Source organism: Varanus komodoensis, unplaced genomic scaffold (assembly GCF_004798865.1).
Source record: "Varanus komodoensis strain SLA01 unplaced genomic scaffold, ASM479886v1 scaffold26, whole genome shotgun sequence".
NCBI lineage: Eukaryota > Metazoa > Chordata > Lepidosauria > Squamata > Varanidae > Varanus > Varanus komodoensis.
In genome coordinates, this window is record NW_025335684.1 from 666,834 (window position 1) to 691,261 (window position 24,428).

A 24,428-nucleotide genomic window follows, 5' to 3' on the forward strand; every position below is an offset into this window, starting at 1 on the left:
TTGAGAACAGCGGGAAGGAACCTGGCGGCTCAGTTGGCCCTCGAGCCCCAGCACAACCCCGTGGCTCAACTTAAGGAGAGAAAAAAGGGAAGAACACGGATCCAAAGGCAGCAGCAACATCCTGCCGGGGCTGAAGGGCAGCATTCCCGTGCAGCTGCCACTCATCTCAGCAGGGCTTGCCCAGGACAGCTTCCCACCGCCGTGGCGCTTTGTTTTTATGATCGCAGCCCCGCAGCCTCTGCAGGTGTCTCTTTGGGAAAAAAGCAGGGGTGTGTGTGTGCCTGAACCCCCAAAGCTGCCTGATGGGAGCCTTGCGCCTGATTTTAAAATCTAACAGCAGGCAGAGAAAAGGCACACAAGCCTTCCTCCTGCTCTGAACTGGTACCCGAAAATTCACGACAGAAGGAAGCTTTAGCACCACCGAAAGATTACCGAGAGGCAAAACTGTAATTGAAAAGAAAGCTATTCTGTTATGAAGCAGGAAGAGGCAAACCTTCTTCTCTCTTCCCTGAAGGGTGGGATTTATCACCGCAAGCCGAGAGAGAGAGAGAGAGAGGTTGGGAAATCGTTAGTCTTCATACTCGTAGGAAGATTACGTCTTAGACAAATCTGCCAAGGCGCGCACAGTCCAGCCAGACTTCTGCAGAAGCCCTGCAGAATTGCACGCCAGCTGATCTTGGTCGGTGAAAGGAAAGCGCATAATTGCAAGGCATAACGAAAGGGGGAAATGGATGCCGCTTGTTTTACTAAGCAATACAGCCAAAGGCCGGAAGCATCCAAAGGGTTCAGCAAATAGCTGCAGAGCTGTGTGACTCTCCTACCCCCATTCCGGCGAACAATTCCCGGGAACAAGGGTCACCGCAAATCCTCTTCCAGCCAACAGAAAAGCGGAGACAGAACAAAGCTACTTGATAGGCAGGCTGGCACCGAGAACGTTCTGCCACGAAGCAACCCCTCTTGCCAAGGAGGTTGAGAAATCCCAGGCAGGTGGTTATATCCGCCTGAAAGGTTGCCCAGTTCAACCCTCGCAGCAGAGGAGACCACTTCCAAGACAGAAAGCAGGGAGGCGCTACGAGCACCCGGGTGGACGGGAAAGGCGAGTGCTGCTGCGCTCGCTGCTCTCGGGAAGATCTTACCCGGCCCGGCCCCAGAAATGGGGGCCTCGCAACCCAGAAGTCAGAGTCGGAGCCACTGGGGAGGCTGCCAAACTCTCCACTGGCCACACTCTTGACTGGTGTCAAGGCAGATGGGGTGTTCCCTGGCTGAGTGGAGAAGGGCAGGATTTTGCGCTTGTTGGGACAGGAAGGTGCCCGCAACGCCCAGCTGCAGTCGCGTCTGTCTTGGCATGCAGAGGCGGCATGAGGCACGGCACAACCGTCGGTGCCTGCCTGTCCCGGGAGCGCTCCTGCGGAAGGGCGGGCAGAAGGGCCTGGCCACTCACGTTCGCTCTCCACGCTCTGCTCGGCACTGGCGTATGTGCGCAGGAACTCGGCGAAGGCCCTGTCTTGCTTCAGCAGCTCCTGGTAAGAGCCCATCTCCGAGATCTTGCCTTCCGTCATGACGATGATGGTGTCCATCAGGGGCAGATAGCTGACGCCGTGGGTCACCAGAATCCGCGTCTGGAGGAGGGAGGGAGGGAAGATGGGGCCAATGAGAGCCTGGAGCTCGGGGTGCGGTGGGGAGTCCTGCGCAGGTGGGAGCGTGTCGCTCGAACGCAGTCCCAGGCGCCTCATCTGCGTAATGTGTTCCCTGAGTGTGGGTTCAGCTCTCTGGCGTGCGCGCACAACCCCAGCTGCCGGGCACAGAGGGAATCGCGGCCGCCACCCACAAGCCCCCGCCGACCAGCGTGGTGCAGAGTGCCACACGTGGCGCCCCGAGCTTCGAGGACGAGACAGGACGGCTGTGTTCCTCAGGCGCTTCCTGGAGCTTGGCAAGCAGCTCGCTTTCGCAGGGGGATCGGCCACCTGCTCGGTTGCGCACCTTGTTCTTCAGGATTCCTTTGGGCCCAATGACTTTGTCGAAAATGTACTTCCCGACGTGAGCGTCGACGGCCGACAGGGGGTCGTCCAGCAGGTAGATGTCGGCGTCAGAGCAGACGGCCCGCGCCAGGCTGACCCTCTGCTTCTGGCCGCCTGACAGGTTCACGCCCTGAGGAAGAGGAGGCAGAGGCATGCTGGGGCGGCGCCGAGAAGGCTGAGAGCTCCGCTTCTGCTTCCCGGAGGGCTTCCTCACAGGGCAGCAGTTTTGGGGCAGAGTGGGGGACAGAGGACGGTGGAAGCGTTTCCTGCACGCAGCAGCCGGAGGCAGCGCACACGGCTCTCTGTGTAGGTGTCCTGCTCACACAAAGTGCGACGGGTAAGCCCACCTAAGCCGCTCTCCTACACGCAAGGCCTCGTGCACCTGGAACCAGCAGCGGGTTGGACCAGGATACCTTTTCTCCAATTTCTGTCTGGTCTCCTGAGGGGAACAGCTCCAAGTCCGGCAGGAGCGCACAGGCCTCGATCACGCGCCTGTACTGGCTCTCCTTCACCTCCCTCCCAAACACGATGTTCTCCTTCAGAGTTGCATTCTGGATCCACGCCTGCTGGGGAACGTAGGCGACGGTGCCCTGTCGAGAAAGGGTGCCAGGCCTTTGGGTCTACTCGGGCGACCGGACTGGCACAGCAAGACAGAAAAGTGCAGGGCCTCCCCTTCCACACCACCCCGTCACCACCAGCTCATCCCACCTGCCCACCCCACAATTTTAAGCGCTGAAAAACCAGCCCAGAGCAGGAGAAGAGAATGGGCGTGATCCAGGCACCCCACGCTTGATGGGAATAGATAGTCTGAGGATCGGAGGAAAGCTTCCCAGCTGGCTCACGCAAGCTCACACGGTACTGCGGACCCCGGAAATGCCTGCTGTGGCTCAGGAGGGTGAGCCGGGAGGGGGACCATGAGCAGGCAGCAGGACTCGCTCCTCTGTGCTCCCAAGGACACGCACCGTGGACTTGGAAGGAGACAATGGCCTTCCTGGCATTGGCATCTCATCCAGGGACTCGGCCTCGCCTCGAGGGACGGCCAGGATCTTTTCCCGGAGCCTGCACCCTCTCCTGGGCGAGCAGAGGCGCCCTGCTCCGGGCGTACCTTAAGAGAGGCATATCCGTCCCGCTTCTCCATTTCCCCCAGCAGCGCGGACAGCAGCGAGGATTTGCCACACCCGACCTGGCCGACCACGGCCACCAAGCAGCGCTCTGGGATCGTGAACTCAATGCTGGATCAGACAAACAGAAACGAGCGGGCGCTTCAGCACGGCCAGGCCGGGCACAGAGTCACGTGAGCAAACGGGAAGGCCTGGATCTGGGGTTTCTGTGCATCGACCGAAGAGCAGCACAAGTTCACTGAAGGAGGGCGATCGCTTGGGGGGGGGGGCGCTCTCCGAGAGGCTGGCACAGAGGAGCAGGAGTCCATGACTCCGTGTCCCAGCTGCAGCAACAGCGAGGACGCTCCCATCCCACGTTAGACGGCTCTGGCTGTCGGATCCCGTGCGCCTCCTGAACATCGAGGTAGATCCGGCAAGCCGAATCCTGCGCGCCTCAGCTCTGCAGCAGCTGCTCTCCAGCGCGCGAGGAACGGCGACCTTGCGTGGCAGGGCCAGGTTCAGTCCGCCCCCCGCAGCCTCGGAAGCGTCACCAGGCCCCGAGGCCCTCCCCACCGCCCGGGGAGAACCCGGTTCCTCTCTGAGGATCCCACCCAAACTCGGGGCCGCCCCGGCCACGCATGACACCTGGCAATGGAGTAACTCCCGGAAGGAGCCCGTCGGAGGGGCAGCCCAGAGGGATAAAAACTCCGTCCGTCCCGCCATCAAAACCCGGAGGTGCTGCGAGGGGGAAAGCGCCGTGCTTACTTGTCCAAGCACGGAGGGTCCTCTCTCGACCAGCTGAAGGTCGCGTTCCGCACGGTGATGCTGTTGCCGTCGGCTAGCAAGCACAAGAGGAGAGGCTGTTGTCAGACAGACTGCACACGTGCACACCAAGCTCTTGCGCAAGACGGCTCCCCGTTCTGAGCTCGACAAGAGCAGAAACAAGGTAAAACGATGGTGGACAGACAGGATGGCAGGGGGAAGGGAGAGGGGGCCGGAGGCGCCAGCCCCCTCCCCATCCAGAGCACCGCCTCGCCTCGCCTCGCCCCGGCAGCCTCCTTGCAGGAAAGGACAGGCGTGAGCTGCACTGCGGCTCTGGAGCGCCTTCGTTCAGCAGAGGTTCCCGCTGGGACCAGGGAAGCCAAGGGGCTCCTGCCGATTTAACGGAAGCGCAAGCACACCGGAGCCACTCAGCTCTCCACCGGTGAGCCCCAGAACGTGCAGAACCACGGCCAGGATGTCTCAGTGAGCCACACATTCCATGACAGCATCTCTACGTCGCCTTTTCACAAACGCCGGGCTGGTGGAACGTCTCAGGGGAGGAGGGTGCAGTGGCAGTGCGGCTGCTGCAGGAGGAGCACAAAACGCCTCCCCAGGGAGGCTGGAGCTTACCGTCTCGGATGGAACTCCTGACAATGCTGTCCGGATCGAGCTCTTCATGCGACAGGAACACGCGGAGGCGCTTCAGGGACACGCTGGCCTGGGCGACAAAGCCGGGGGCTGCGTTAGCGCCCCACCTGCTTGCAGCTCCGTTCTGGGGCGCCCACCGGTTCTGCCCCACGAAGGGGAGGTCGCCCGGTGCACGGACAGCCCTGGGGCTTGGGCCACAGCTGTGAATTCCCTTCCTTCTCCCTGGGTGGGGATGGGAGGCCCCCACCCACGGGCCTCATCCGGTCCTCAGAGGCTCCCCAGGGCCCCGGGCCCCATCTCAAGTGAGGGACGCTGGGCCAGACGGGGGGCTCGGCCAGGGCAGGGAGGGGTGGCGCCGAGCCCGTCTGCCTGCCATGCATGGCCCTCGCAGGGATGGCGTGTGGCGCACGGGGGGGAGGCCACCCAGGCTGCAGCCCCCGTCCAGAGGGGACGCCGTGCAGGCCATGCCGCCCAGTTCCTGGGAAGGGCTGCCGGAGCCCGAGGAGGCCGACCTGCACCATGCTGCTGATGACCATGGGGAGGATGTTCAGCGGGAAGCGGAGGATGTTGAACAGGGCCAGGGACACGAACGCCTTCTGCGCGTCCAGGACATTCTTCTCCGAGACGGTCACGTAGACGGCGAAGGTCGACAGGGCCACCTGGAAGCAAGAGGGGTCCGCACGTTCGCACCACACGCGCCCTGGGCCCAAGGGGGTTGCGGCTTGGCCCTTGTGTCCCGACAAGAAGGGGCAAGGCAAACGGCACACCAGCCCTCCTCCACCGGCGAGCGAGTGGCGCGAGCTCTGGAGTGGGGAGGTGGGAGATCTGGGCCCGAGTCTCCGCTCCGCCATGAAGCTCATGGGGGGACTGGGTGGGATGCTCGCGCTCTACCTCACAGGGCTGTCGTTGCGAGGATGAGAGCAGGGGAAGGGACCGCCGCGCCGCACTCACCAGGAATGGCGCGCAAACCCACGTGAACGTGCCCACGGCAGAGAGGTATGCGGACTTCTTCAGCACCTTCAGCTCCTGCTGCCTGATGCCCAGGACCTTCTCCTTGAAGGCCAGCTCCCAGGCGTAGAGTTTCAGCACTTTGATGCCGTTGAGAATTTCATTCATCAGCTTAATCCTGTTGTCTTTACTATTCATGTGAGCGACCTGAAACGACCCAATTCCAGCAGGAGCGAGTCAGGGCCGCCTTCGAGTTGGTCCCGCACAGGGACCTGTTACCGGAGTTAATGTGACTGGTAGCTGTGGGCGATCCAGCCGTTCAGCTGATTCTTCACGAAGTACAGCGCAGGAATTTTATTTGCAATGCGGCGACTGCTTCTACGGCCGGACTTTAATGGCAGCATTCTCACTGCCGCTCTGTTGTTTCCACCCGCTCTTGCATTTGTCATGTGTGTCGTTGGGGGAACTCCATCAGAGAGAGTCGAAATTTTTAAACATGTATGGGAAATGGACCAACGTGGAAGAGATCCCTGCAAATCGAGACACTGGCCCGCTTTGGACCCTCCTTCCTGAGCCAGCAAGGCTTAAGAGAAAAGATGTCTCAGCACCAGGTCACTCCGTGGCAAAGGCAGCTTAAACTGCCTGCCCAGCCTCGCCAAAGTGGCCCGGAGCCATCGCCGGCCTCCTGCAGCGCTTACAAGCCTCTCCACGCACAGGGCTTGGTTGTCTGCCGAGACCTGGTCTGCCCCCAGTTCATCGGCTGCTTAAGCCGAGCATTAGTGGGGTCACGCCAGGGCAAGCATGCGCGCTCGTCGCCCAGGCGTCCCACCACGTCTGCTCTGCATCCATTCCCACAAATGGCCCAGCAATGCCCCCCTCCTAGCTTGCTGGATGTGACGTGCCAACCTGGAACACTGGCCTGTTGGACAAAGGATCCAAAGTTTTAACCCACCAACAAGCCATGGCTTCAAACTCTGGGCTGTGTGTGTCTCAGCAGCCCAGACTTTTGGGTTCACAAGAAACGACCTGTTCACGGGCATCTGAGAACGGGGGCAGTGAGTGGTGGGAAACAGCGGCTCACCTGCTCCTGGGCAGTTCCCACTAACCGTTATTATAGTTCGTTATTTCTTTTTCGGCGCCAGGCTAAGACCTTTTTATTTCAACAATATTTTAATAACTTACAACATTAGCTATATAGGTTTTAAACTGCAGCCACGGTGGATCTGGATTTTATTTGTATTATGTTTTATTTTATTCTTTTTATTAATGTAAGCCGTCCTGAGACTATGTGAAAGGACGGCATACAAATACTCCAAACAAACAAAAACTATGGGCTGTTTAGCCCTTGGTTAGTCACGTGCAAGCTGGATCAGACAACCCCCGGAAGACCTGGAGATTCTTGCCCAGCACAGCGAAGCAGCCGTCTGGTTACCGTGACCCATCTGATCGCACCCAGTGTGTGAGATGCCTGCCAGTCTGCCACAGCAAGACGCACAATTTGCAACAGTGAGAGAGACACACGAGCACGGGCCCCTCCTTGGCCGGGGGAAACCTCTCCTACCTGATAGGTTTTTGTTTTCATCGCTATCACGGCATTCACCGGCACGAGCAGCAACATGACGGCCACGCCTGCCAGCACGGAGGGACCCAAATTCTGAAAGAGCAAGTGGGAGCGCCGCGTGAGCAGGACTGGAGTGGCCAGTCTTTGCTCTTCTACGGCTTCGTGGCGCTTTTCAGCACTTTTAATGTCGCACTGGTTTTGTGCACGGTATTCTTAAACGCTGCCATGTGAAGGCTTCTGACCCAAGAAGCGCTTAGTAATTATTTTAAATGGCAACGACGTGCAAATCTGTTCCTCGGAGCGTTGCCCTGCGGTGCAGGAGAGGTGCCCAGGGCTACCTGCCAGACGCAGTAGCCCTTCCCCACCCTACACCCCAGCAGAACAGGAAGGCTGCTGCCCGCTGCCCTTCGGTCCCCAGCGTGTCCAGCCGCAAAGGGCGCAGTGCTATGTTGGAAAGGCCCTTTGCTGCCCGAGGCCCTGGACGGCCACGGCCATTTGCTGCGCCGTTCGGCTCAACCAGCCGGCGGCCTGATGGCGTCTGAGCTCTTCCGCACGCTCAGGCCTTCCTGCTCGGCTGGGGTTCCGCATGAGAGGGACGCGCCCGTCCTCACCTCCTCACGCCCCGCAACCGGAGACTCGAGGGCCCAGATCCTTGGACCGCTGGCGTCTCCATGAGCCGGCGAAGGAGACAAACACCGCCAGCATGCGGAGGGCAGCGCGGCCCCCAAGTTCCCATTACCTGCCACAGCAAGTACAGCGCCAGCACAACTTGAAGAGGGGCGGACCAGATCATGTTGATGTAGGTTGCCAGGTCCATGAACCGCTGGGCATCCACCGACATCAGGTTGACGATCTCCCCCACGGTCGACGTCTTCCTTGCTGAGTTTGTGATGACCAAGGCCTGGGGGGGCGGGGCAGCATGCGGACGAGTCCAGCAGGGGTCTCCCGCAGAGCCCCTGGGAGTCCCCACGTGCCCACAGACCCCTCCCTCAGCACCCGCTGCCCCGCCTGGCACCCCATTTGTCTCAAGAGATTTCTGAGCAGGCGATTTGAAACGGGAGGCTGGGCAGGCGAGATGGTCTCCCGCCGCCTGACCAGGGGGAGGCAGGCCGGCCGGCCAGCGGAGCCCCCTGGGCCCCGTAGGAGCCAGCGCACGGCGGCTCTGCTGCTTTCTCCAAGCGGCCCTTTGCCTCCCCCAGAGCGAGGTTGCTGTGTAAAGCCGCTGAGATCCCTTTGGGCACAAAGATGCCATGAAAAGGCCGGCCAAGCCGGTCGTCCGCAGCACACGCGCCACTACCAGGCGGGGACAAACAGCAGCGCGACGCTCAGCAAAGCCGCCCGGCCCAGAGCAGAGGGGCCTCTGTGCCACGCCAATTTCAGGGCGTGCCGCAGCCCGCACTGGCAGAGCGACGGCTCAGATCTCCGAGGCTACCTTCCGATAGACGGCGCCGATCACGGCCGTTTTCAGCCTCATGCCCGTCACGAAGCAGATGTGGAAGTACTGGTGCAGCACCAGCGTCTGCAGGCCAGCCGAGACGAACAGCAGTGCCGTGTACAGGTAGCCCTGCCAGCTGGGCGCATCCTTGTCGTTGACAAAGTTAATGAGCAGCCTGGAAGGGGACAGGTTGGGCGGCGGTGAGGGAGCTGCGGAGTGGGGGGAGGCCGCACGTGGCGCCTGGAGGCTCGGCTCAACCCGGCCCTGCCAGCTGCCTGGCAGCGGGAACGCCGCAGGTTAGTCTGCAGTGCAGGGAAAGGCCCCTGCTGGCGTGGGATGCGGCCATGGGAGCATCAGCTCCTTTCCTTGCAGAGCCTACGGCCACAGAGGGGCGCAAGGTATCTCCGCAAGCCAGTGGCTAGGGTTGCAGGCAACGGTTAGGTCCCTGGCAGCTTTCTGAAAGAGCCGAGTTTGGAAAGCAGCGCAAGCTCCATCCGCCGGCTCGGCAGCCCAGGACAAGCGCCTGCAGCAGCTCCTCGGCCACCCCCTTCGCAAGGATGGGAGGAAGAGCGTGCGACACTCACTTCAAGATTTCAGGTCCAGCAAACATCATCAGATCATGGAAGGCCTTAAACAGGAAGCTCATGAAGAAGTACGGCCCAAAGGTCTTGTACAGCACCTTAAAGAGGGACGGCTCCTTGTCTCTCTGGGAAGGCTCGATAATGAGGGCTTCGGCCTCTTCCGTCACGTCCCCGTTTGAGCCACTCAGTTTCGCCGGCTTCTTCGGAGAGTACGCTATCGGCGTCGACAGCCTAGCGAGAGAGAAGCACGCAGCAGGCCGCCATCAGCAGACCTTCGGGGACTTTGCTTTTGATCAACAGTATTTACATCCCGTTCACGTTTCTTTACATGCGTGATCACGCTGGGTGCAAGACAGAGACGGGAAGGGTCTCTGTGCGCGATGGGTTGTGTTCACCACTCTCCGTGGTTTCGGAGGGGCCTGGAACCCATCCCTGCGGCCACGGGACCCCATGGGACTTGTGTTTGGCACAGGCAGCCGGTTGCTTCAGCGCCTGGCCCTCGGAGAGGATACGGACCCTGGGAGAGCAAGGCAGGGACTGAGAGGAAGGGCAACCGAAGCAGAGCGAGTCTTCCTCAGCCCCGGACTCGCGAAGACGGGAGGCAGGCTGCCCCGCACTTGCCTCTTTGCCTTAGTGTACTCCTTCGCCCAGTTCCGGGCCAACCCGGGCACCACCTCTTCCGACATGTCTTCCTTGTTCAGCGACCACAGATCTTTGAGCTCCAGCGGCTTCCGGTACCCCCGAACCAGTAGCCTGTGTCAGAGGGACGACCGTTGGTTGGAGCAGGGAAGCCTTTGCGTGGCAGCAAAATGCACCAGCCCTTTAAACAGCGCATTCTGGCCTGAAACGGTGCGAGGGCTTAGCCACCCTCCCCTTCCGTTCGGGCCCTGCTCATTGGAGCAGAAGGGAAGAAAGAGCTCCAGCATCAGAATGGCTGCCCCTTCTTTGCTCACCAGGCCAAAACTTTCAAGTTTCCTCACAGGATGGGGGCACCAGGACCCCCACCTTGCTTGGCACGCCCCTGAGTCCCAGTCTGGCACTCTCACCACTACACCCCACTGCCCTTTACGAAAACAGCCCTTTGTTGTCCACCTTCAGATGCTTGTTAAGCGTGTTCTTTACTTACCACGGGTCTACACGGGTTTATTTAGCTCCTGCTTTCTACAGGATCAAGCCAAATGCTCCTATTTATGCCACGTTGTATTGAACAAGTGCTTCTGCAAGCTCCCTGCTTCTTCACGCTTGCGGGTTGCCGGCAGCAGCGTTCACGCGCAAAGGCGGCTCACACAACCACGCAGAACGACCCAAACGTCCACACAGCAAAAGGGCGAACCGATAAGCACGTCCGCACATGAGCAGACGGCATCACTCACACATGAATGAAAGCAGGTGTTTGTGGGTCTCGGCCCTGAAGGGGCTTGTTCTCTTACCCTGTGATCCACCAGAAAGTGATCTTGGACAGAAAAGAAGCGCTGGACTCCGGGCAGGGGTTCTGTGGGGAGAGAGACCCAGCCAGTCAGCCTGAAATATCGCATCCTGATGTGAGCCTACCCAGAGTCCTGAGGCCCAGCTGAGGCTCAGCACCCAGCAACGAGGGACGGGGCCTCCTTGGTGGCAGCCCCCCACTGGGGAATGAGGCCTAGCGTCTTCGTCCCTTCTGAGCCGAGCTGAGACTTTCCCTTCCTTGTTGGACTGTGCATGATGGCACATTTAATGTCACTTTGAGGCATCAGCTAATTCTCAGTGGAAAGGCGCTTTTTGCAATTAAGCCTCTGGAAGAAGAGTTAACATCGAGGTCCATGGCCAGCTGCCTTTGGCTGAGTCAGCCCATCGTGCCCGGCATCATCAAGACCGAGCCGTGGCCCACGTGGTCTCAGGGAGGGGCCTTCTCCAGCACCACCCGGAGACCCAGGACTGGACCACGTGACCAAGCTACGGCACTTCCCCTTTCTGTCTCGTCTCTCAAGCTGACGAAACAGGCCGGTCGACTCACACATATGCCGTGGGGACCCCAGATAGCCTTCACACGCCCAGATGCACAAAAATGAGCCATTTCACTGCTGTTACAAACCGCAGCAGAAAAAGACGAGACTTTTGAGAGAGGTGCTTTGTGGACCACAGACTGTTTGGAGCCCTCGTTCTAAGCATCTTCCGACAGCAGCCATTGGATTTCATTTCCCTTTCCCTGCCCTCCCCCAGCACATAAACTGTCAGCCGGGAGGGTTAGAAAAAGGGCAGAGTCTGCAGGGTGCAGTCCCTCGCCAGCATCCCAGCTCGGCCGCAAACTGCAGAACGGAGACGCAGGGGCCGCTTCAGCTGAGCTGCTGCCGAGGAGAAAGGCGGCCGCGCAGCAGCCCAGCTTGTGCTGGCTCCCGCGAGCGCTGGGCGGGTTGCCCACAACGCCGCCTGCCCTTGTTTACTCCAGATAAGGGCTGGGACTTCACCGGCTCCCTGCTCCGTTTGCTCGTGCGCTTGGCGGGAGGAAAGGGGCGTCCCCTGCAGGCCGCTCGGCTGCGGCGAGTGCCCGAAGCCAGGGACAGAGGACGAGGGCACCCTCCTGACCGGCCACAGCCAAGCCGGCGGGTGCCAGGTGTCCTCCGCCAGCCCCCGAGGGAGCGCGTGGTCTGTGATTGACCGAGAGGCCTGCGCGATGCTGTGAGCGGAAGCAGGGAGGGTCTGCAGAAAAGGATGTGGCTTGGGCTCAGCTGAGTCAGCCCTGCGAGCACACGACCGTGCAGGAGGCTGCAGATAAGACGCAGGCATGAGGGACGGGGACGGGGTCTGTAAGGGTGGGCTGGGCAATGGCAGGCCTTCGGGCTGCTAGCAAACCGGCCACCAACTCCACTGAACAGGCTCGCACGCTGCAGAAAGGCCAAAAACAAACGAAGACATTGCCTCTGCGTAATAAAGCGGCACTTCAGTGTAACAGTCTTCCTGCAGACAGCTGGGATGCACACCGGTTCACGCAGCTATCTTCGCACCCCACTCTGCTCAAAGGCAAGCCGTTTCCTTCGGGGAGGAGCTGCCCCTTCCTCTCAGAAAAGAGCACACACCCTTTCCAGGTGTGTGCAGCTCCGTGCCACGTGACAGAAAAGCGCACAAACTGCTCCAGCCTGGTTCCTGGCCACGCTCCACTGTGTGGGACACAAACAGACTCAGTCCATGTCGGTTGATCAACCAAGACGGCTTTACTTGGGCGACGCTCCCCGTGACTACCGGTCCAGCGTGGCTCATCCACAAACGGGCCCCAGCATGCTGGAGTCTCCACACACGCGGGGATTCGGGGGGTCCTGAAAGGGAAGCGAGCGCTTCTGCCGCGCTGAGCAGAGGGAGCGAAAGCGGGCTGGGTGTTGCAGCTGGGGTGGGCTGCCGCACTGTCCCTGGCTTAGGGCAACCCCCGTCCTCTGCAGCGTCCTGTCCTTGCCAGCCCTGCTCGGCTCGTGGAATCGCAGGTGTGCGACGGATCCATCCCGTCCTTGGTCTCCCTCTTCTCCTGCCTTCGACTTTCCCCCGCACGATGACCTCCTCCTGGGAGCCTCGCCTTTGTGCGATGTGCCCGACACACGGCAGCTTCGCCCTTCTTGCCTCCAGTGACGCTCTGGGTTGAGTGGACTCTGAGCCATTGCTCACCTTTCTGTCCGTCCCAGGTATTCCCACAGCTCTCCCCCAGCGCCTCGTTCCCATGCCCCGGTTCCTTCCTCTCCGCTCCCTTCAGTGTCCAGCCTTCATAGCAAGACGAGCTGTGGCCACGAACGCAACAGTGCAGGCGAGCTCGGCCTTGGGCTCCGGCGAAGCATCCTTCGCCTGGTGTCCTTCCGAATTCCCTCATCACTGCCCTCCCTAATCTCGGCCACAGTTCTTGGCTGCAGCCTCAGTCTGAACGGCTGATTGAGCCAAGGGATGCAAAATCTTTCGCAATTTCTGTTTCTTCATTGTTTACCGTCAAGATCTAGGGCTCTTCTGGAGCTGCAATTTGTTTCGGAATGTGCACCTTTTGCACGGCCTTCTTTCACTTCCATCAGAGTCCACACCTTGCCAGGAAGACCGCCCGCTTCTCGGGGCTGAGCAGGCAGCCTCACGCTCGTCTTCCGCGACACGTTCCACCCTAGTTCCACGCAGGACTAAACCAGGGCGAGGGTTTGGCAGCCGCCAAAATGGAACGGTTGTGTATCATTACTAGGAAGCTGGCTAAGGACTGGCAGCATCTTTAAACACAGAAGGAATTGCAGCTCGTGGCTGCTTCTGAAGACATACCACACAAGCATGCATCCCAGCCAACAGAGAGACCTTGCAAAGCATTAGAAAAACCTTCCAATTTGCAAGTATCTTCTTGCAGTTTCCCCAACTTGATTTGAGAATACCAGTTTTGATTCTCTCTGTCTCACACACACAAAACCCATTTCCAGATTGCAATATTTATAGCAACAGAAAAACAGAAACCAAGTGACCTTTGCGAAAACAAAACCACCAGCAGTATTTCAGCCAATACTCGTTTTGCTTTCTGGACACTGTAGAGGAAACCTCAAGATGGCTTGTTTTGGCGTGGGGCTTCCACGTGGTGGGCAGAACTATCAGGAGCAATTTCGGTAAACAAGCCGGGACCACCCCACCCACCCAGGGTCGCTCCCAGTCTCCTCCTGCAGCAAAATCAAGGCCTGTTACTTACGGGGTCGTGAACTGTTTCTGAAAACAAGGGTGGGCGCTCCGGGAGACAGGACAGGATGAGCTCTATTAGCACCAAAGTGAAGTAGATGGAGAAGGTGACATAGCGGAATATATCCACAGCGGCACCCTAGAAAGAGCATTGGGGAGAGTTGTCAGTCGGCTGGTGGAAACTTTCCGCACGGGGATGGCTTGGACAAAGCTCGCGGGGGGCCTGTGCCACACTCACAGTGCAAGAACTTCAGATCTAGCAGCGCAACCGATCGCAGGAGGTCCAGGCTGGATTAAATCAGAAGGGGCTTTTCCACCCGGGCCATAATTAAATCAGGACCCTGCTTCCACCAGATGTGGAATCTTGACTATCTGATGGTTTTAGAGAATGATTAGCCCAATTCCCCGTGATGGAGGAGGGAGAAACTCCAGACTTGGGGGCGGCAGGTTGATTGATATCCATTGCTGAGGAACAGCACTGGGACAAGGTGTTGCCTCCAACCTGAGTTCAAGTCGGAGCTTAGCTGCCGAGTTCACTACATGACCTGGGGCAATCACTCCCCTCAGCCCAGCCTACCTCACAAGGTTGTTGTGAAGGAAAAATGGGCATGGAGCCAAAGCGCCACCTGAAGCTCTTTGAAGGAAAGGAGGGAGACCAGCATGATAGCTACCTGCACTCAGCAGGTGAATGCGGCCCTTGGAGGCTAACGGGACAGGTGAGAGCAGGGGCGGCTAAGGAAGATTAACTGTTCACTGAGATGGAGACATGAGCCAGGCGCTCGCCATGCCTGCGCCCTAGTTCCAGCCTCTGGCCAAGTGCGATGTGCCCATTTTCCAGATGTCTGGAAGGCAAGAGCGGTCCCACGCAGCCTCATCTGCAGAACGCCTGCTCTTGTGTGTGCGCTCGCACACGCGTAGAAGGGCACTGCCAGAATTTGTCACAATCAGGGAGACCAACGACGCGTTTCACAAGCACCTTCAAGAGAAAGTGGCCGCGTCTTTGTTCCAGGGTATCTCTGCATGGCTGCGTGGCAAGATCAAGGCTCCGGCCAGCGCTTCAAAGAAAACAACCGAAGCGCAGCGCAGCCCAGCGGCTTTTACGCTCCCAAGCGAGCGTTTGCCGCGTCATTAACCCACCGCTCTCCAGGACTCCCGCAGGCTCACGAGTCCAGTTGCTACACCAACAGCCCCTTGCAACCGCCACAGTTATCTGTGCTTGACCCGAAGGCGCGGCTTACCGCAAGCGAGGCCTGCATGATTTTGGATCTGAAAGTGACGGTGGCACACAGAAGCGCGAGGAGCCAGAAGAGGAGCAGAACCCCCGAGGACTGCACGCCTCTCATCCTCTCGTACTGTATCAAAAACGTGGCAAGCAACTGCGGAGAGAGGAATCAAGCAGCGGTCAAGAACAGTCCGGGGATGCTTGCGGAACTAGGGGGAAAGGAGAAACAAGGCCACTGGGAACGTGCCCGAGAGGCAGGTGTGTTCCTGGCGCTGCGTCTGCGGACCCTGCTCTGGGCAGCCAGAGGCGAGGTGTCACTGGCTCTCCAGCACCTAACCCATTTGGGCCGTCCTACGCATGGCTGGACAGAAGGAGGTCCTACAGCTGGCTGGGAAATGCCGGAGAGCGCAGGACACTCGTCTGTTCCAAGCAGGGAAGGAACGGCATTTCGAGAGGCTTTTTAGTCATTCTAGGGTGGGGCTCAGCATCTGCTGCTCGAACAGCTTGCAATTTCAGAAGAATCCACTTACCATGGTTATGCCCAAAATGGTAGGGCTGACTAAAAAAACCGGAGCTCGGAAGATGTTGTGATTTCTTTCCCAGAAAGAGTAGAACAGGTCTGCCCAGCAGACGATCCACAGCAAGAAGCCCAAGGCCTGTAACGCAAACGGCATTTCAGCAACGAAAAGCCACACACTGGCAGGAAACTCACACTGGGGAGACCCATCTTCATTGCTCACAGACACACAATCTGCCTCACGGGGCACGTCGCAGTGCCCCAACGCACCAGCGACACTGAATGTGGGTCGGGCGAAGCCGAGGACACCGGACCCCTTGCCTTCGGTGCCATGGCACGCCCCCCAAGGCCCAGCACCCCCCGCCACGTCCTCAGCCCTCTACGAAGCAGACCTTGTCAGGTAAGATCTGTGCCGCGCTCGCAGGCAACGCTGCGTCCCTCCTGCCCAAGTGGCAGAGGCTGCTCTGGCGGCTAGAAAAACGAGGGCTGGGGAGCCTCCTGCCGCTTGATAATAATCTTATGGATAAGGGTGGCTTTCTTTGTTCCCATGGAACGGCTGCACGATTTTAATTAGGTTATGGTACCTATAAAACTTTATGGTACTTCCAATGGCTCGTTATGGCTTACAATGTTCTGTACTTTCAATTGGCCTGTATTTTTGCCCCGTGCAGGGCTCCCGGTAACCTTGCACCTGCTCTCCCCGCAGCACGGCCGGAGCAGGCCCTGCTCCCCGCAAGCCCACGGCACGCCGCCAAGCCCAACCCAGCGCGTCTGGGACCACGCCACGAGTCACCTACTGTTTTGGCTTTGTTGAGGTGCGACATCCGGATGTAACCGCGGTCATGGCGGCGGAGGTACACGAAGTAGACGGGGAAGCAAGCCCAGAGGAAAACGCAGGGGATCCAGATGAGGACGGTATTCTGAAAGCAGGTGGTGAAATCGGGGCGCTGCGTGTACCACGTCACGTTCCAGTCCTGCCGAGACACGGAATCGAGGGAGAAAAGGGTGGATGCGCAGCGCTCGCAGAGCGATGCCAACGGCTCGCACGAGGCTCGTCACAGCACAGGCCCCGCTCGGAGGTGGGCCCTGGAGCTGGCCTCCCTTCTTTTGCATGGGGGGGGGTCACTGCTTCTGCATCTCTCCGGGACTTTTGCTGGGAAATGCTTCTGCTGCAGACCTTTGCTGCAGCAGCCCTCTGGGTGGGGAGGCGGCTGGACACGTTCCTGGGGCAGCGTTTGCTGAGCTCCTGCGCCCTGCAGCCACGTGTGCAACCGGGGCCGCATCCAGGAGCGGCTGACACACTCCTGCCACTGCTGCTCCTGGGGACTAGACCCGGCCCCGGCCCGCACCACGCTACTGTGCCTGGCCGTGGAGAAGCCATGCCGAGCCCCGGGGCCAGGGGCTTCCTGTCCGGTTGGCTCAGGGAGGCGCTGGCTTGCCAGTCCATCCCCAAATGCCGCGGCCGACTCTACTGATGCCTGCCCTGGGGGGAACGAAGGGGAAAGAGCCCCTCGTTGGGCCAGCTTCTTGCTGGCTGCCTGGAGGGCGGCTCCCTCCCCGGGTGACGCGATGCGGCCTTTTGCAAGAGCTGCCTGTTGACTCGGTTCCCATGGCTCCGGCACGGGTGACTCATCGCTTGCATAGGGCCCAGTCACCCACAGCCGAATGCCACGGACCCGAGGGTCACCCTCTCCTCGCCTGAGCCGTCCCACGACAGACGGGGTGGGGGGGCTGCCGCTGGGCAACCGGCTGGGTCGGGGCGTTCGCGGTTCCGGCTGCCTCCGCTCAGCTGCTCAGGGCTTCCTGCTTTCAGGATTTTCACCGTGAGCTGCTCTCTGTGAGATCAGCAAACGGGCGCTTGGAAAACCTCCTTGCAGCCGCTAGCCCTGCATTTCCTCCAGGGGATGGCAAAAAGCCACCCCGGCCCTGTTGCAGTGGCAGGGACATGACCCACCGCAGGCTTTCTAGGCGCCGCCACCATGCCTTGGCGCTCCGGCCGATCGCTCCGCGGCCAGGCCAGAAATGCCCCCACAAGATTAGCTTCGCCTCGCCCTCCCTCCCCAGAGCTTCTCCAGAGCCCTACCGGGAGATTAATGGCTATTTTTAATTATGGCCACAGCGTGGCAAAGGAAAACCTATTTTCCACAGCCAAACAAAAGATTCAACCGCTCCCACCCCTTTAGGCGCGAGCCAGCTAAAAGGTGAAGCAGGAGAAGCTTCTTGGTAGCCAAGCAAAGCAGAACAAAAAGCTTAAAACTTCAAATGAAAATTTGACATGGGTTCTCCCTCCCTCCCTCCCTCCAGCACTGAGAGGCCTTTTCACTGAACCCGAGGATTCGACTCATCCAGACAGGTAGGTTGTGTGCATTAGGTATGTCTGCACTGCGGCGGCGGTGGGGAGGTCTCTTGTCCCGTGCGTGGAGCCTGGTGGGGCGGGCGGTGGGCCGCCCACGGAGCTTCACTGGCAAGGGCAGGGTTTCCCAGCCCTGTGCCGTCCAGCCCACCAATCCCCCACTGCTTCAGCCCCCCATCTTGGCATCCTTGCTGTGGGGGACGCATGAAGCGAAAGAAGGCCGCCTGCTCGGGGGTGCCGGCAGCCCTCCCCCAGAAGCACCCCGCTCCCCAACCTGCACCAGAAAACTTCGGGGGCCTGGGCAGCACAAAACCACCGTGCATCCACACGCGCCACCCCGGCAAGGCTGGCATTCTTTGACCCCAAAGCACACAATCGATCCATCCTGCTTCTGGGCAAAGAAACGTCATTTCAGGCCCACTTAGATGGACTACTGACACGGGATATAAATTAAATAAACAAGAAAAGCCCTGCCAAATCAGACCCAGGGTCTGTCCAGCACACCGTAACACAGGGTGGCAAGCCAGCCGCCTGCAGGATCCGTGCAGGCAGCCGCCTCCCCCATCCATGGGTGGCCGTCACCGCCTCCCGAGGAGGTGCACACTCCGGTTTCACTGGGCACCTGCCTTGGATCTGCCCAGAATCCCCCACAAGCAGCTGCACGGGGGGGCGGGGGTGACCCCGCTGGGCTCTGCTGTGAAGGGAGGGGACGGAAATGTCTCCCTCTACTTTCTCTGCACCAGGCACCCGCCTGTCTCCCCGTTTTTCTAAGCTGGACAATTCCAGTTGCTGCAGCCGCTTCTCATACAGGATCCGGCCCCTTCATCATTTTAGCTGAAGGGGCTACAGCAGGACTGGGGCCCTGCTGCAGCATTCAAGCTGCAGAGAGTGACGGTACCTTTAAAGACGCTCCTCTTTCTCTTGCAGTTAAACTATTCCCTGCCTCCCACAAAAATCCCAGCCTCAAAAGCATGTCATTTATCACTTGAGCACAAGCACAAAGCTGGGCTCCCTGGCCAGAACGGGGGTCAGGTGGACAGCCAAGAGTTTGCGGAGTGCAAGGAGGGAAGGTTTCCGGGACCGAACACGCAACAAACACAGGTGTGGGGCCGACTGGGGATTGCAAGCCCCTGCACAGGCAGAAGAGACGAGACGGAAGCCGTTCCCCCGCTCTAGGCGGGTGCTCTCTGGTTGGCAGCAAAAGAGGAACCCGCAAAAGGCATGGAGGGGCCCAGCAGGGCCGCCGGCTTTTTTTGGGTGGCCCCGGCTGACCCGACGCAGCCTCCCTCCACCTCTCCCGTGCTGAATATAGCAAGGCATGTGGGCCTCATCCTGTGCCAGGAGTCTGTTGCCCGATGCACGGCCTGGAAGAGCAGCACCTCCCGCTGGGACGCCCAGCACCACAACACGCCGGAGACCCCGGCAGCGCTCGCTCTCCATCGCCATGCGGAAGCGACGGACCCCCGACACTTCCCGCCAGCTTCTGTTCGCCTCTGTTGCGTCGGCATCTCGGCCTTGCGGAGCATTTCGTTCCCCTCGCTGCTCTCGGCCCCCAGGGGCGGCGGGCTGGGCTGGGCTGAGCAGGTGCTTTCCGCCTCCAAAGGCCAGGGGATCGTGTGCTGTGAGAAGCGAGCAGCCGTGGCGCCTGAGCCCCTGGCAACGCTCTCAAGGCCTGGGCCGCAGCCACCGCACCAAACCAGGCAGGCCTGGGACCGATTCTGCCCCTGGGCGGGAGTCCACCGGGGGACCCAAGCGATGCTCCTTGCGTTCCTCAGCGGAAGGCTGGGAAGAATGAACCGTCCCGAGACAAACTGCATTTCTACGAGAGCCAAGCTATGTATAGAAAATATATGGTGTGTCAGGAATCATTCTGAATAGGAGTACCAGCCAAAAGGGAAGCAGCAGGTTTAGAGGTGCGCTGAAAACCCTTTGGGGGGCACGGCCCCCACTTGCAGCAGACCAGAGTCCCCACCAGCCTGCTTGCTGAATGCCACGCAGGGGAGGCTCAGGGGAAGGAAATAAAAAATATTTGGAGAACCGCTCACGACTGCCATCCACCACATCTCCACCAAGGATGAGGGTGTACAGAGCTAGAGGCTGACCGAGCAGGGCTTATTTTAAGGGGACCTCAGAAGTGCACGGAAAAGCACAGACTGGGTGTTCGTCCACAATGTGGGCCCCAGTGCACTTCTACTGATCTTCTCTCCACCGGGCACAAAGCCGCACGTTAAAAACAGTGTCGGGCTCAGACAAAGGCATGCGCGCTTCCGTCGGGCAAACTGCATTCACAGCAAGCGCACTCGGGCAGCGACCCAAAAGCGACCAGGAAATGTCTAGATCGGCTTTGACAGCCGCTCTATTGATCAGTCGGAGAGAGAAGCTGCAGGTTCAACAAAGAGCAACAGGGTGCGCAGTGGGGGGGGGGAGACCCCCTCCTGCTATTTCAAGCCCCCCAAAAAGCTGCAAGCAATTACTCCTGGTTGCACAAGCACAGAGCAAACGGGTTCTTTTTCCGTTCTCCTAGGGAATGAATCGCCATATTCAGAACGCCCACCTTCCAGCCTTTTAAGCCCTTCCAGAGATGCCGGAGGAACAGGAGAGCTCTTTTTTGATCAACAGCTGTGCAGGAGGAAAATTTTGCTACGTGCAGCTTTTCGTGGCAGGAAAAATGTCTCTTTCTGCTATTGCAAAAAAGCACAATAGTCTTGTCCCTTAAGTTAAACAACATGTGGATTTGTTATTCTGTAAAAAAGGCTAAAGTAGGTGCTCTGCATTGCTATCAAACTTTGAATTCCGCTTGCTTGGCACTCATGGAATCCTAGATGGAAAGCAGCAAGGCACAGAAGGAGAGACGCATTGCACAAGTCTCTTATCCAGGGAAAAACACTGACTAATACATGCAAACAGGAACAGATGTGATGCAGGAAAAGCTCCACGGAGGTTTTATCACATGTAAACAAGCTCAGGTGTGGCCATGCTTTGTTCCGGGATTAATTCTGAGCTGTTTAACCCATGAACAACCCAAGGTTTCCAGGTTCACATGTCACAAAACAACCTTGGACCAGGGCGCATGGGAGGCAACGCGTTCCCCACTTCACTTGTCCCGGGCGGTTCCTGGGCTAGACAACTCGGCGACTGCTGCGTGAACCAGCCCTCTGCTTCTCCAACTGAGTTCGACGGGACTAGAGCAGGAGAGCTTTGTTTCAGCCAGAAAGCCCAGGCTGCTGCAACGAGCTGCGAGGCTCAGTTCCGAAAAAGAAACGAGAAAACAAGTCTTGTTCAGCCACTATTAGAACTACACGCTCACTGGCAAAACAGCAGAGCCCTTTTAATTAAGGCCACCAACACACAACTTAGATTAAGCAGAGTAAAGGGTTTTGGCATCTTAGACGCTGGAGCAGGGCCAAGAGCAGCAAAGGGCCGGACCGTGCGCACACGGGGTATTCAGTTAATTGCTCTAAGAAAACATAAAAGAGTGACATTTCTTGAAAATCTGATACACGAGACTTCACCTGTTGCGCTAACGGATATTTTTCTTTAAAAAAAAAATGGAAAAGAGACAGAGAGGCAATAGAACTCTCCGTGAAACACCAAAGCCGTTCAGCTCCAGCTCAGGGTTGTCGGGCATACGATTTTTGCTCCCTTCATGTGGGAGGCACTCGAAACAGAATGTGAACTTCTAGCATGTGGAAGAGTCAAGATTCCCACCCACAGACTGCAAGCCTCACTGGCTCTTGTCAGCGGGCAGAGAATCAGATCTCCCCAGAGGTGCAGTGGGCAGCTTCCGCCGGGAAGGACTCAGTCCGCTGAGTTTCTGAGCAAGTTTGTGCAAAACAGCAAACCACAATCTAGGTTTACATGATAAGCAGGAATGCACCAGGCAAAAAGCGAGAGGATCAAATACTTCCCCCTCCTCCTTCCCCTTTAGCTGGGAGGAGAAATATGCCAATGTCACTTTAGCAGATTCCTGATTTTTGTCCTTAAGGTGAACCGGGAATCATGGCTTAAAATTAACTCTAGTAAGCTGCTAAACGAGCACAGTAGGTTCTTTCTGGGGTTTATACCTTGACTGAGAGTCTACTGTAAACAATTCTGGTCCTGCGGGTAAAGGCCGGGAAGCAGGTTTATTCCCCCTCCAGGTCGCTGGAGGAGAGAGGAGAGGGCAGCCCTGTCCACACGCGCAGACACTAGTTTGTGGTTTACAGTTATGTGCGAACGTGGACCCCTGTGACAGCAGGGATCCCGGGACCCAAGCAAGCCTGGTCCAGACGGGGCAGAACTCTCTCCCCAAAAGCCACAGGCGGGAGGAGCACATCACCTGGAGAACCTGCAGAAATTGCTGCTGCAGGTCCCCCCACCCCCGGGTTCCCTCTCATGCCCGGCCGAGTGCGGTTCCACACCCATCCAGGGCACAGGCCGGCAGCCACTGCCAGGCACATTCCCCTCCAGCAGTGCTCAGACAACCGCCATCTGGCAAGCCACACACAACCCTCTCGCCAAGCCCGCGCCTGCCAGTTCCCCTCCTTGCGCAAGTATTGCTTTCCATCCGCACAGTCAGCTTGGCGAGGCACCGGCAAGTCGCAGCCCCTAGAAGTCTGCCATGAAATCATAAACTCTCTGAGGCGCAACTTTACAAGGCAGGTGGGGGATCATGCGAAGCCGCGGAGGTTCACCCAGCCAATAAAGCACAGGCACGGCGTGATCTCGGGAAGGCCTGCAGCTCTTCCTTTTGCCTCCACCACTCTCCTGATTTCAATTTTACATTCCTCAGAATAACCCCCCCCCCAAAATCGTGCTCTCATTGTCATCTTACTAAAAGGCGAACAAGGTGGGGTGTTTTGGAATATGCAGCAAGTTCATCAGTGGTAAATCGGTGCCCACAACTGATACGGTGTTTTTTTAATGTAATGTGTTTATATCCCACCTCTGCTGTGTTCAAAACACACCGGGCTAGCAGACCTAACACCATCAAGAAATCTAATGTAACATATCCAGGAGTTTGAGTAAAAAACCAGAATAAACAAAAATATAACAAGTTACCAAGTCCACTTCTGAAGTCACAAAGAAAGGCTTTATCAATACATCTGTTTGTGAACAATCTGCCATCGAAGAACCAAACATATTTCTGCCATGTCTCTGCAAACGATGCTCCATAAATGAAGTCCCACCCTAGGAAAAGGCCATCTTTTGGAGACCCTGGTTGTATTTCGAAACCAAAAGCCCCGAACCTACAGAAGGAGGAAAATGGTGCTAACAGGCTGGCGTTTACGCAGTTGCCCACTGGTTCCGGCAGACAAAATACTGCGCGGCAGAAGGAAGGGCCATTTCTACAAAGTCCACACAACCAGTTGCCAGAAGAGGGGCAAAGCACCCTCATTCGCTGGCCTCCAGGCATCCACAGGGCCTGGTTTCGGCCAGTAACTTTTGCAGGCTGAAATATACAATTTTGGCGGACTGGGGCCACGCACAACAGACTCGCCCCCCTTTCTTTAATTCCCTGATTCTGCTGTGTGACTTTAATCTCGCGGGGGTCGTGCCATCCCATGCACCTGCCTGTTGCCAGAACGTTATGCTGGCTGCTGCTCCACCCGGCGGAGAACAAAACCATTCTTTGAAATGTGTCTGGTACGTTGTAAAACACAGCAGCTGGGAGCTTGCCTTTGGAAGGGTCACCTCTGACATGGAAACACTTTGCTTTTATCTACCAAAACAAGCTGCGTGTTCTCAGGCCGGTAGAGAAAGTAAAACCAGAGCAAAAAAGGCAGAATCCGGGTTAAGAGTGCATTTGGTTTCGAACAATGGCAAAGGTGTCCGAGAGCTGAAATATTTATCCCTTCCTTGTTCTGCACTTCTGCATTACAACCCTGAAGCACACGGGGGTTATGCAAGCTTGTTTGCGCAAGCAATTGTTCCTGCGCTCCTGTGGGATAGGTAAGACGGCTCGCGACTCCTGCAACCCCGACCCCTCGCCGCATTCACAGGAACATCCTGGAAGTCCCTTTCTAGCTGTATAAACACATCTTCTGTTCAAAGGGCTGGCAGTTTTGCAGACGATTCTTTCAGCCCTTTTGTTTGCAAAGTCATACACACGTGCTCTTCTGGAAACAGGAATCTCACAGGCGGCTCGTGGAAGCAGGCTGGCTGCGCCAGGCGTGCACGCCAGGAGTCCAGGGCGCGCAGCAACCCAGCAAAATTGCAGGCCGGGCGGGGTGGGGGGGGAGGCTGCGCGTCACCCCCGAAGCGCGCTGACCCAGGAGCAACCTCTGCGGGGGCGCCGCCGGGCCCCGCTCTCGCGGTCAGGATGCCACCCAGCAGGGGCGATCCCGCGCAAGCTCGCTCCGGGGGAGGCCCGCCGTGTCCGCCGCGGGCGCTGCTCCGTGGCCAAGGGCGAGGAGCCCGGCCGGACCCGCCCCGAGGCCTCCCCGGCAGACCGCCCGCCCCTCCCCCCGGTGGGCGACCACAGGCTGGCCGGCGAAGCCCGCGGCCACTCGCCGGGGCACCTCCGGCCCCGCGGCCGCGCGCAGCGGCGTGCCCGCGCCCACGTCCCCTTCGGAAGCTCCGAGCGCACGGCAGGCCGCCGGCACGGTCCGCCGGGGAGCCGCGCGCGCCCCGCCGGGCAGCCCCCGGCCG

General features: G+C 58.7%; 1 protein-coding gene across 1 annotated transcript in view; it reads right to left on the reverse strand.

Moving 5' to 3' along the window:
• The window catches only part of LOC123025135 (multidrug resistance-associated protein 1-like), a 37,400-nt gene that overhangs the window by 11,130 nt on the left and 1,842 nt on the right, over positions 1–24,428 (reverse strand). The window contains exons 3-21 of the mRNA XM_044433644.1: positions 23,889–24,168; positions 16,243–16,419; positions 15,459–15,584; positions 14,945–15,082; positions 13,720–13,845; positions 10,484–10,545; positions 9,675–9,806; positions 9,057–9,284; positions 8,470–8,647; positions 7,777–7,938; positions 7,038–7,130; positions 5,480–5,683; positions 5,041–5,187; positions 4,511–4,598; positions 3,884–3,956; positions 3,124–3,250; positions 2,432–2,608; positions 1,981–2,148; positions 1,442–1,619 (exon numbers count right to left, since the gene is read on the reverse strand). Of these exons, the coding sequence (XP_044289579.1) occupies positions 1,442–1,619; positions 1,981–2,148; positions 2,432–2,608; positions 3,124–3,250; positions 3,884–3,956; positions 4,511–4,598; positions 5,041–5,187; positions 5,480–5,683; positions 7,038–7,130; positions 7,777–7,938; positions 8,470–8,647; positions 9,057–9,284; positions 9,675–9,806; positions 10,484–10,545; positions 13,720–13,845; positions 14,945–15,082; positions 15,459–15,584; positions 16,243–16,419; positions 23,889–24,168 (2,864 nt within the window). The remainder of the gene's footprint in view (positions 1–1,441; positions 1,620–1,980; positions 2,149–2,431; positions 2,609–3,123; positions 3,251–3,883; positions 3,957–4,510; positions 4,599–5,040; positions 5,188–5,479; positions 5,684–7,037; positions 7,131–7,776; positions 7,939–8,469; positions 8,648–9,056; positions 9,285–9,674; positions 9,807–10,483; positions 10,546–13,719; positions 13,846–14,944; positions 15,083–15,458; positions 15,585–16,242; positions 16,420–23,888; positions 24,169–24,428) is intronic.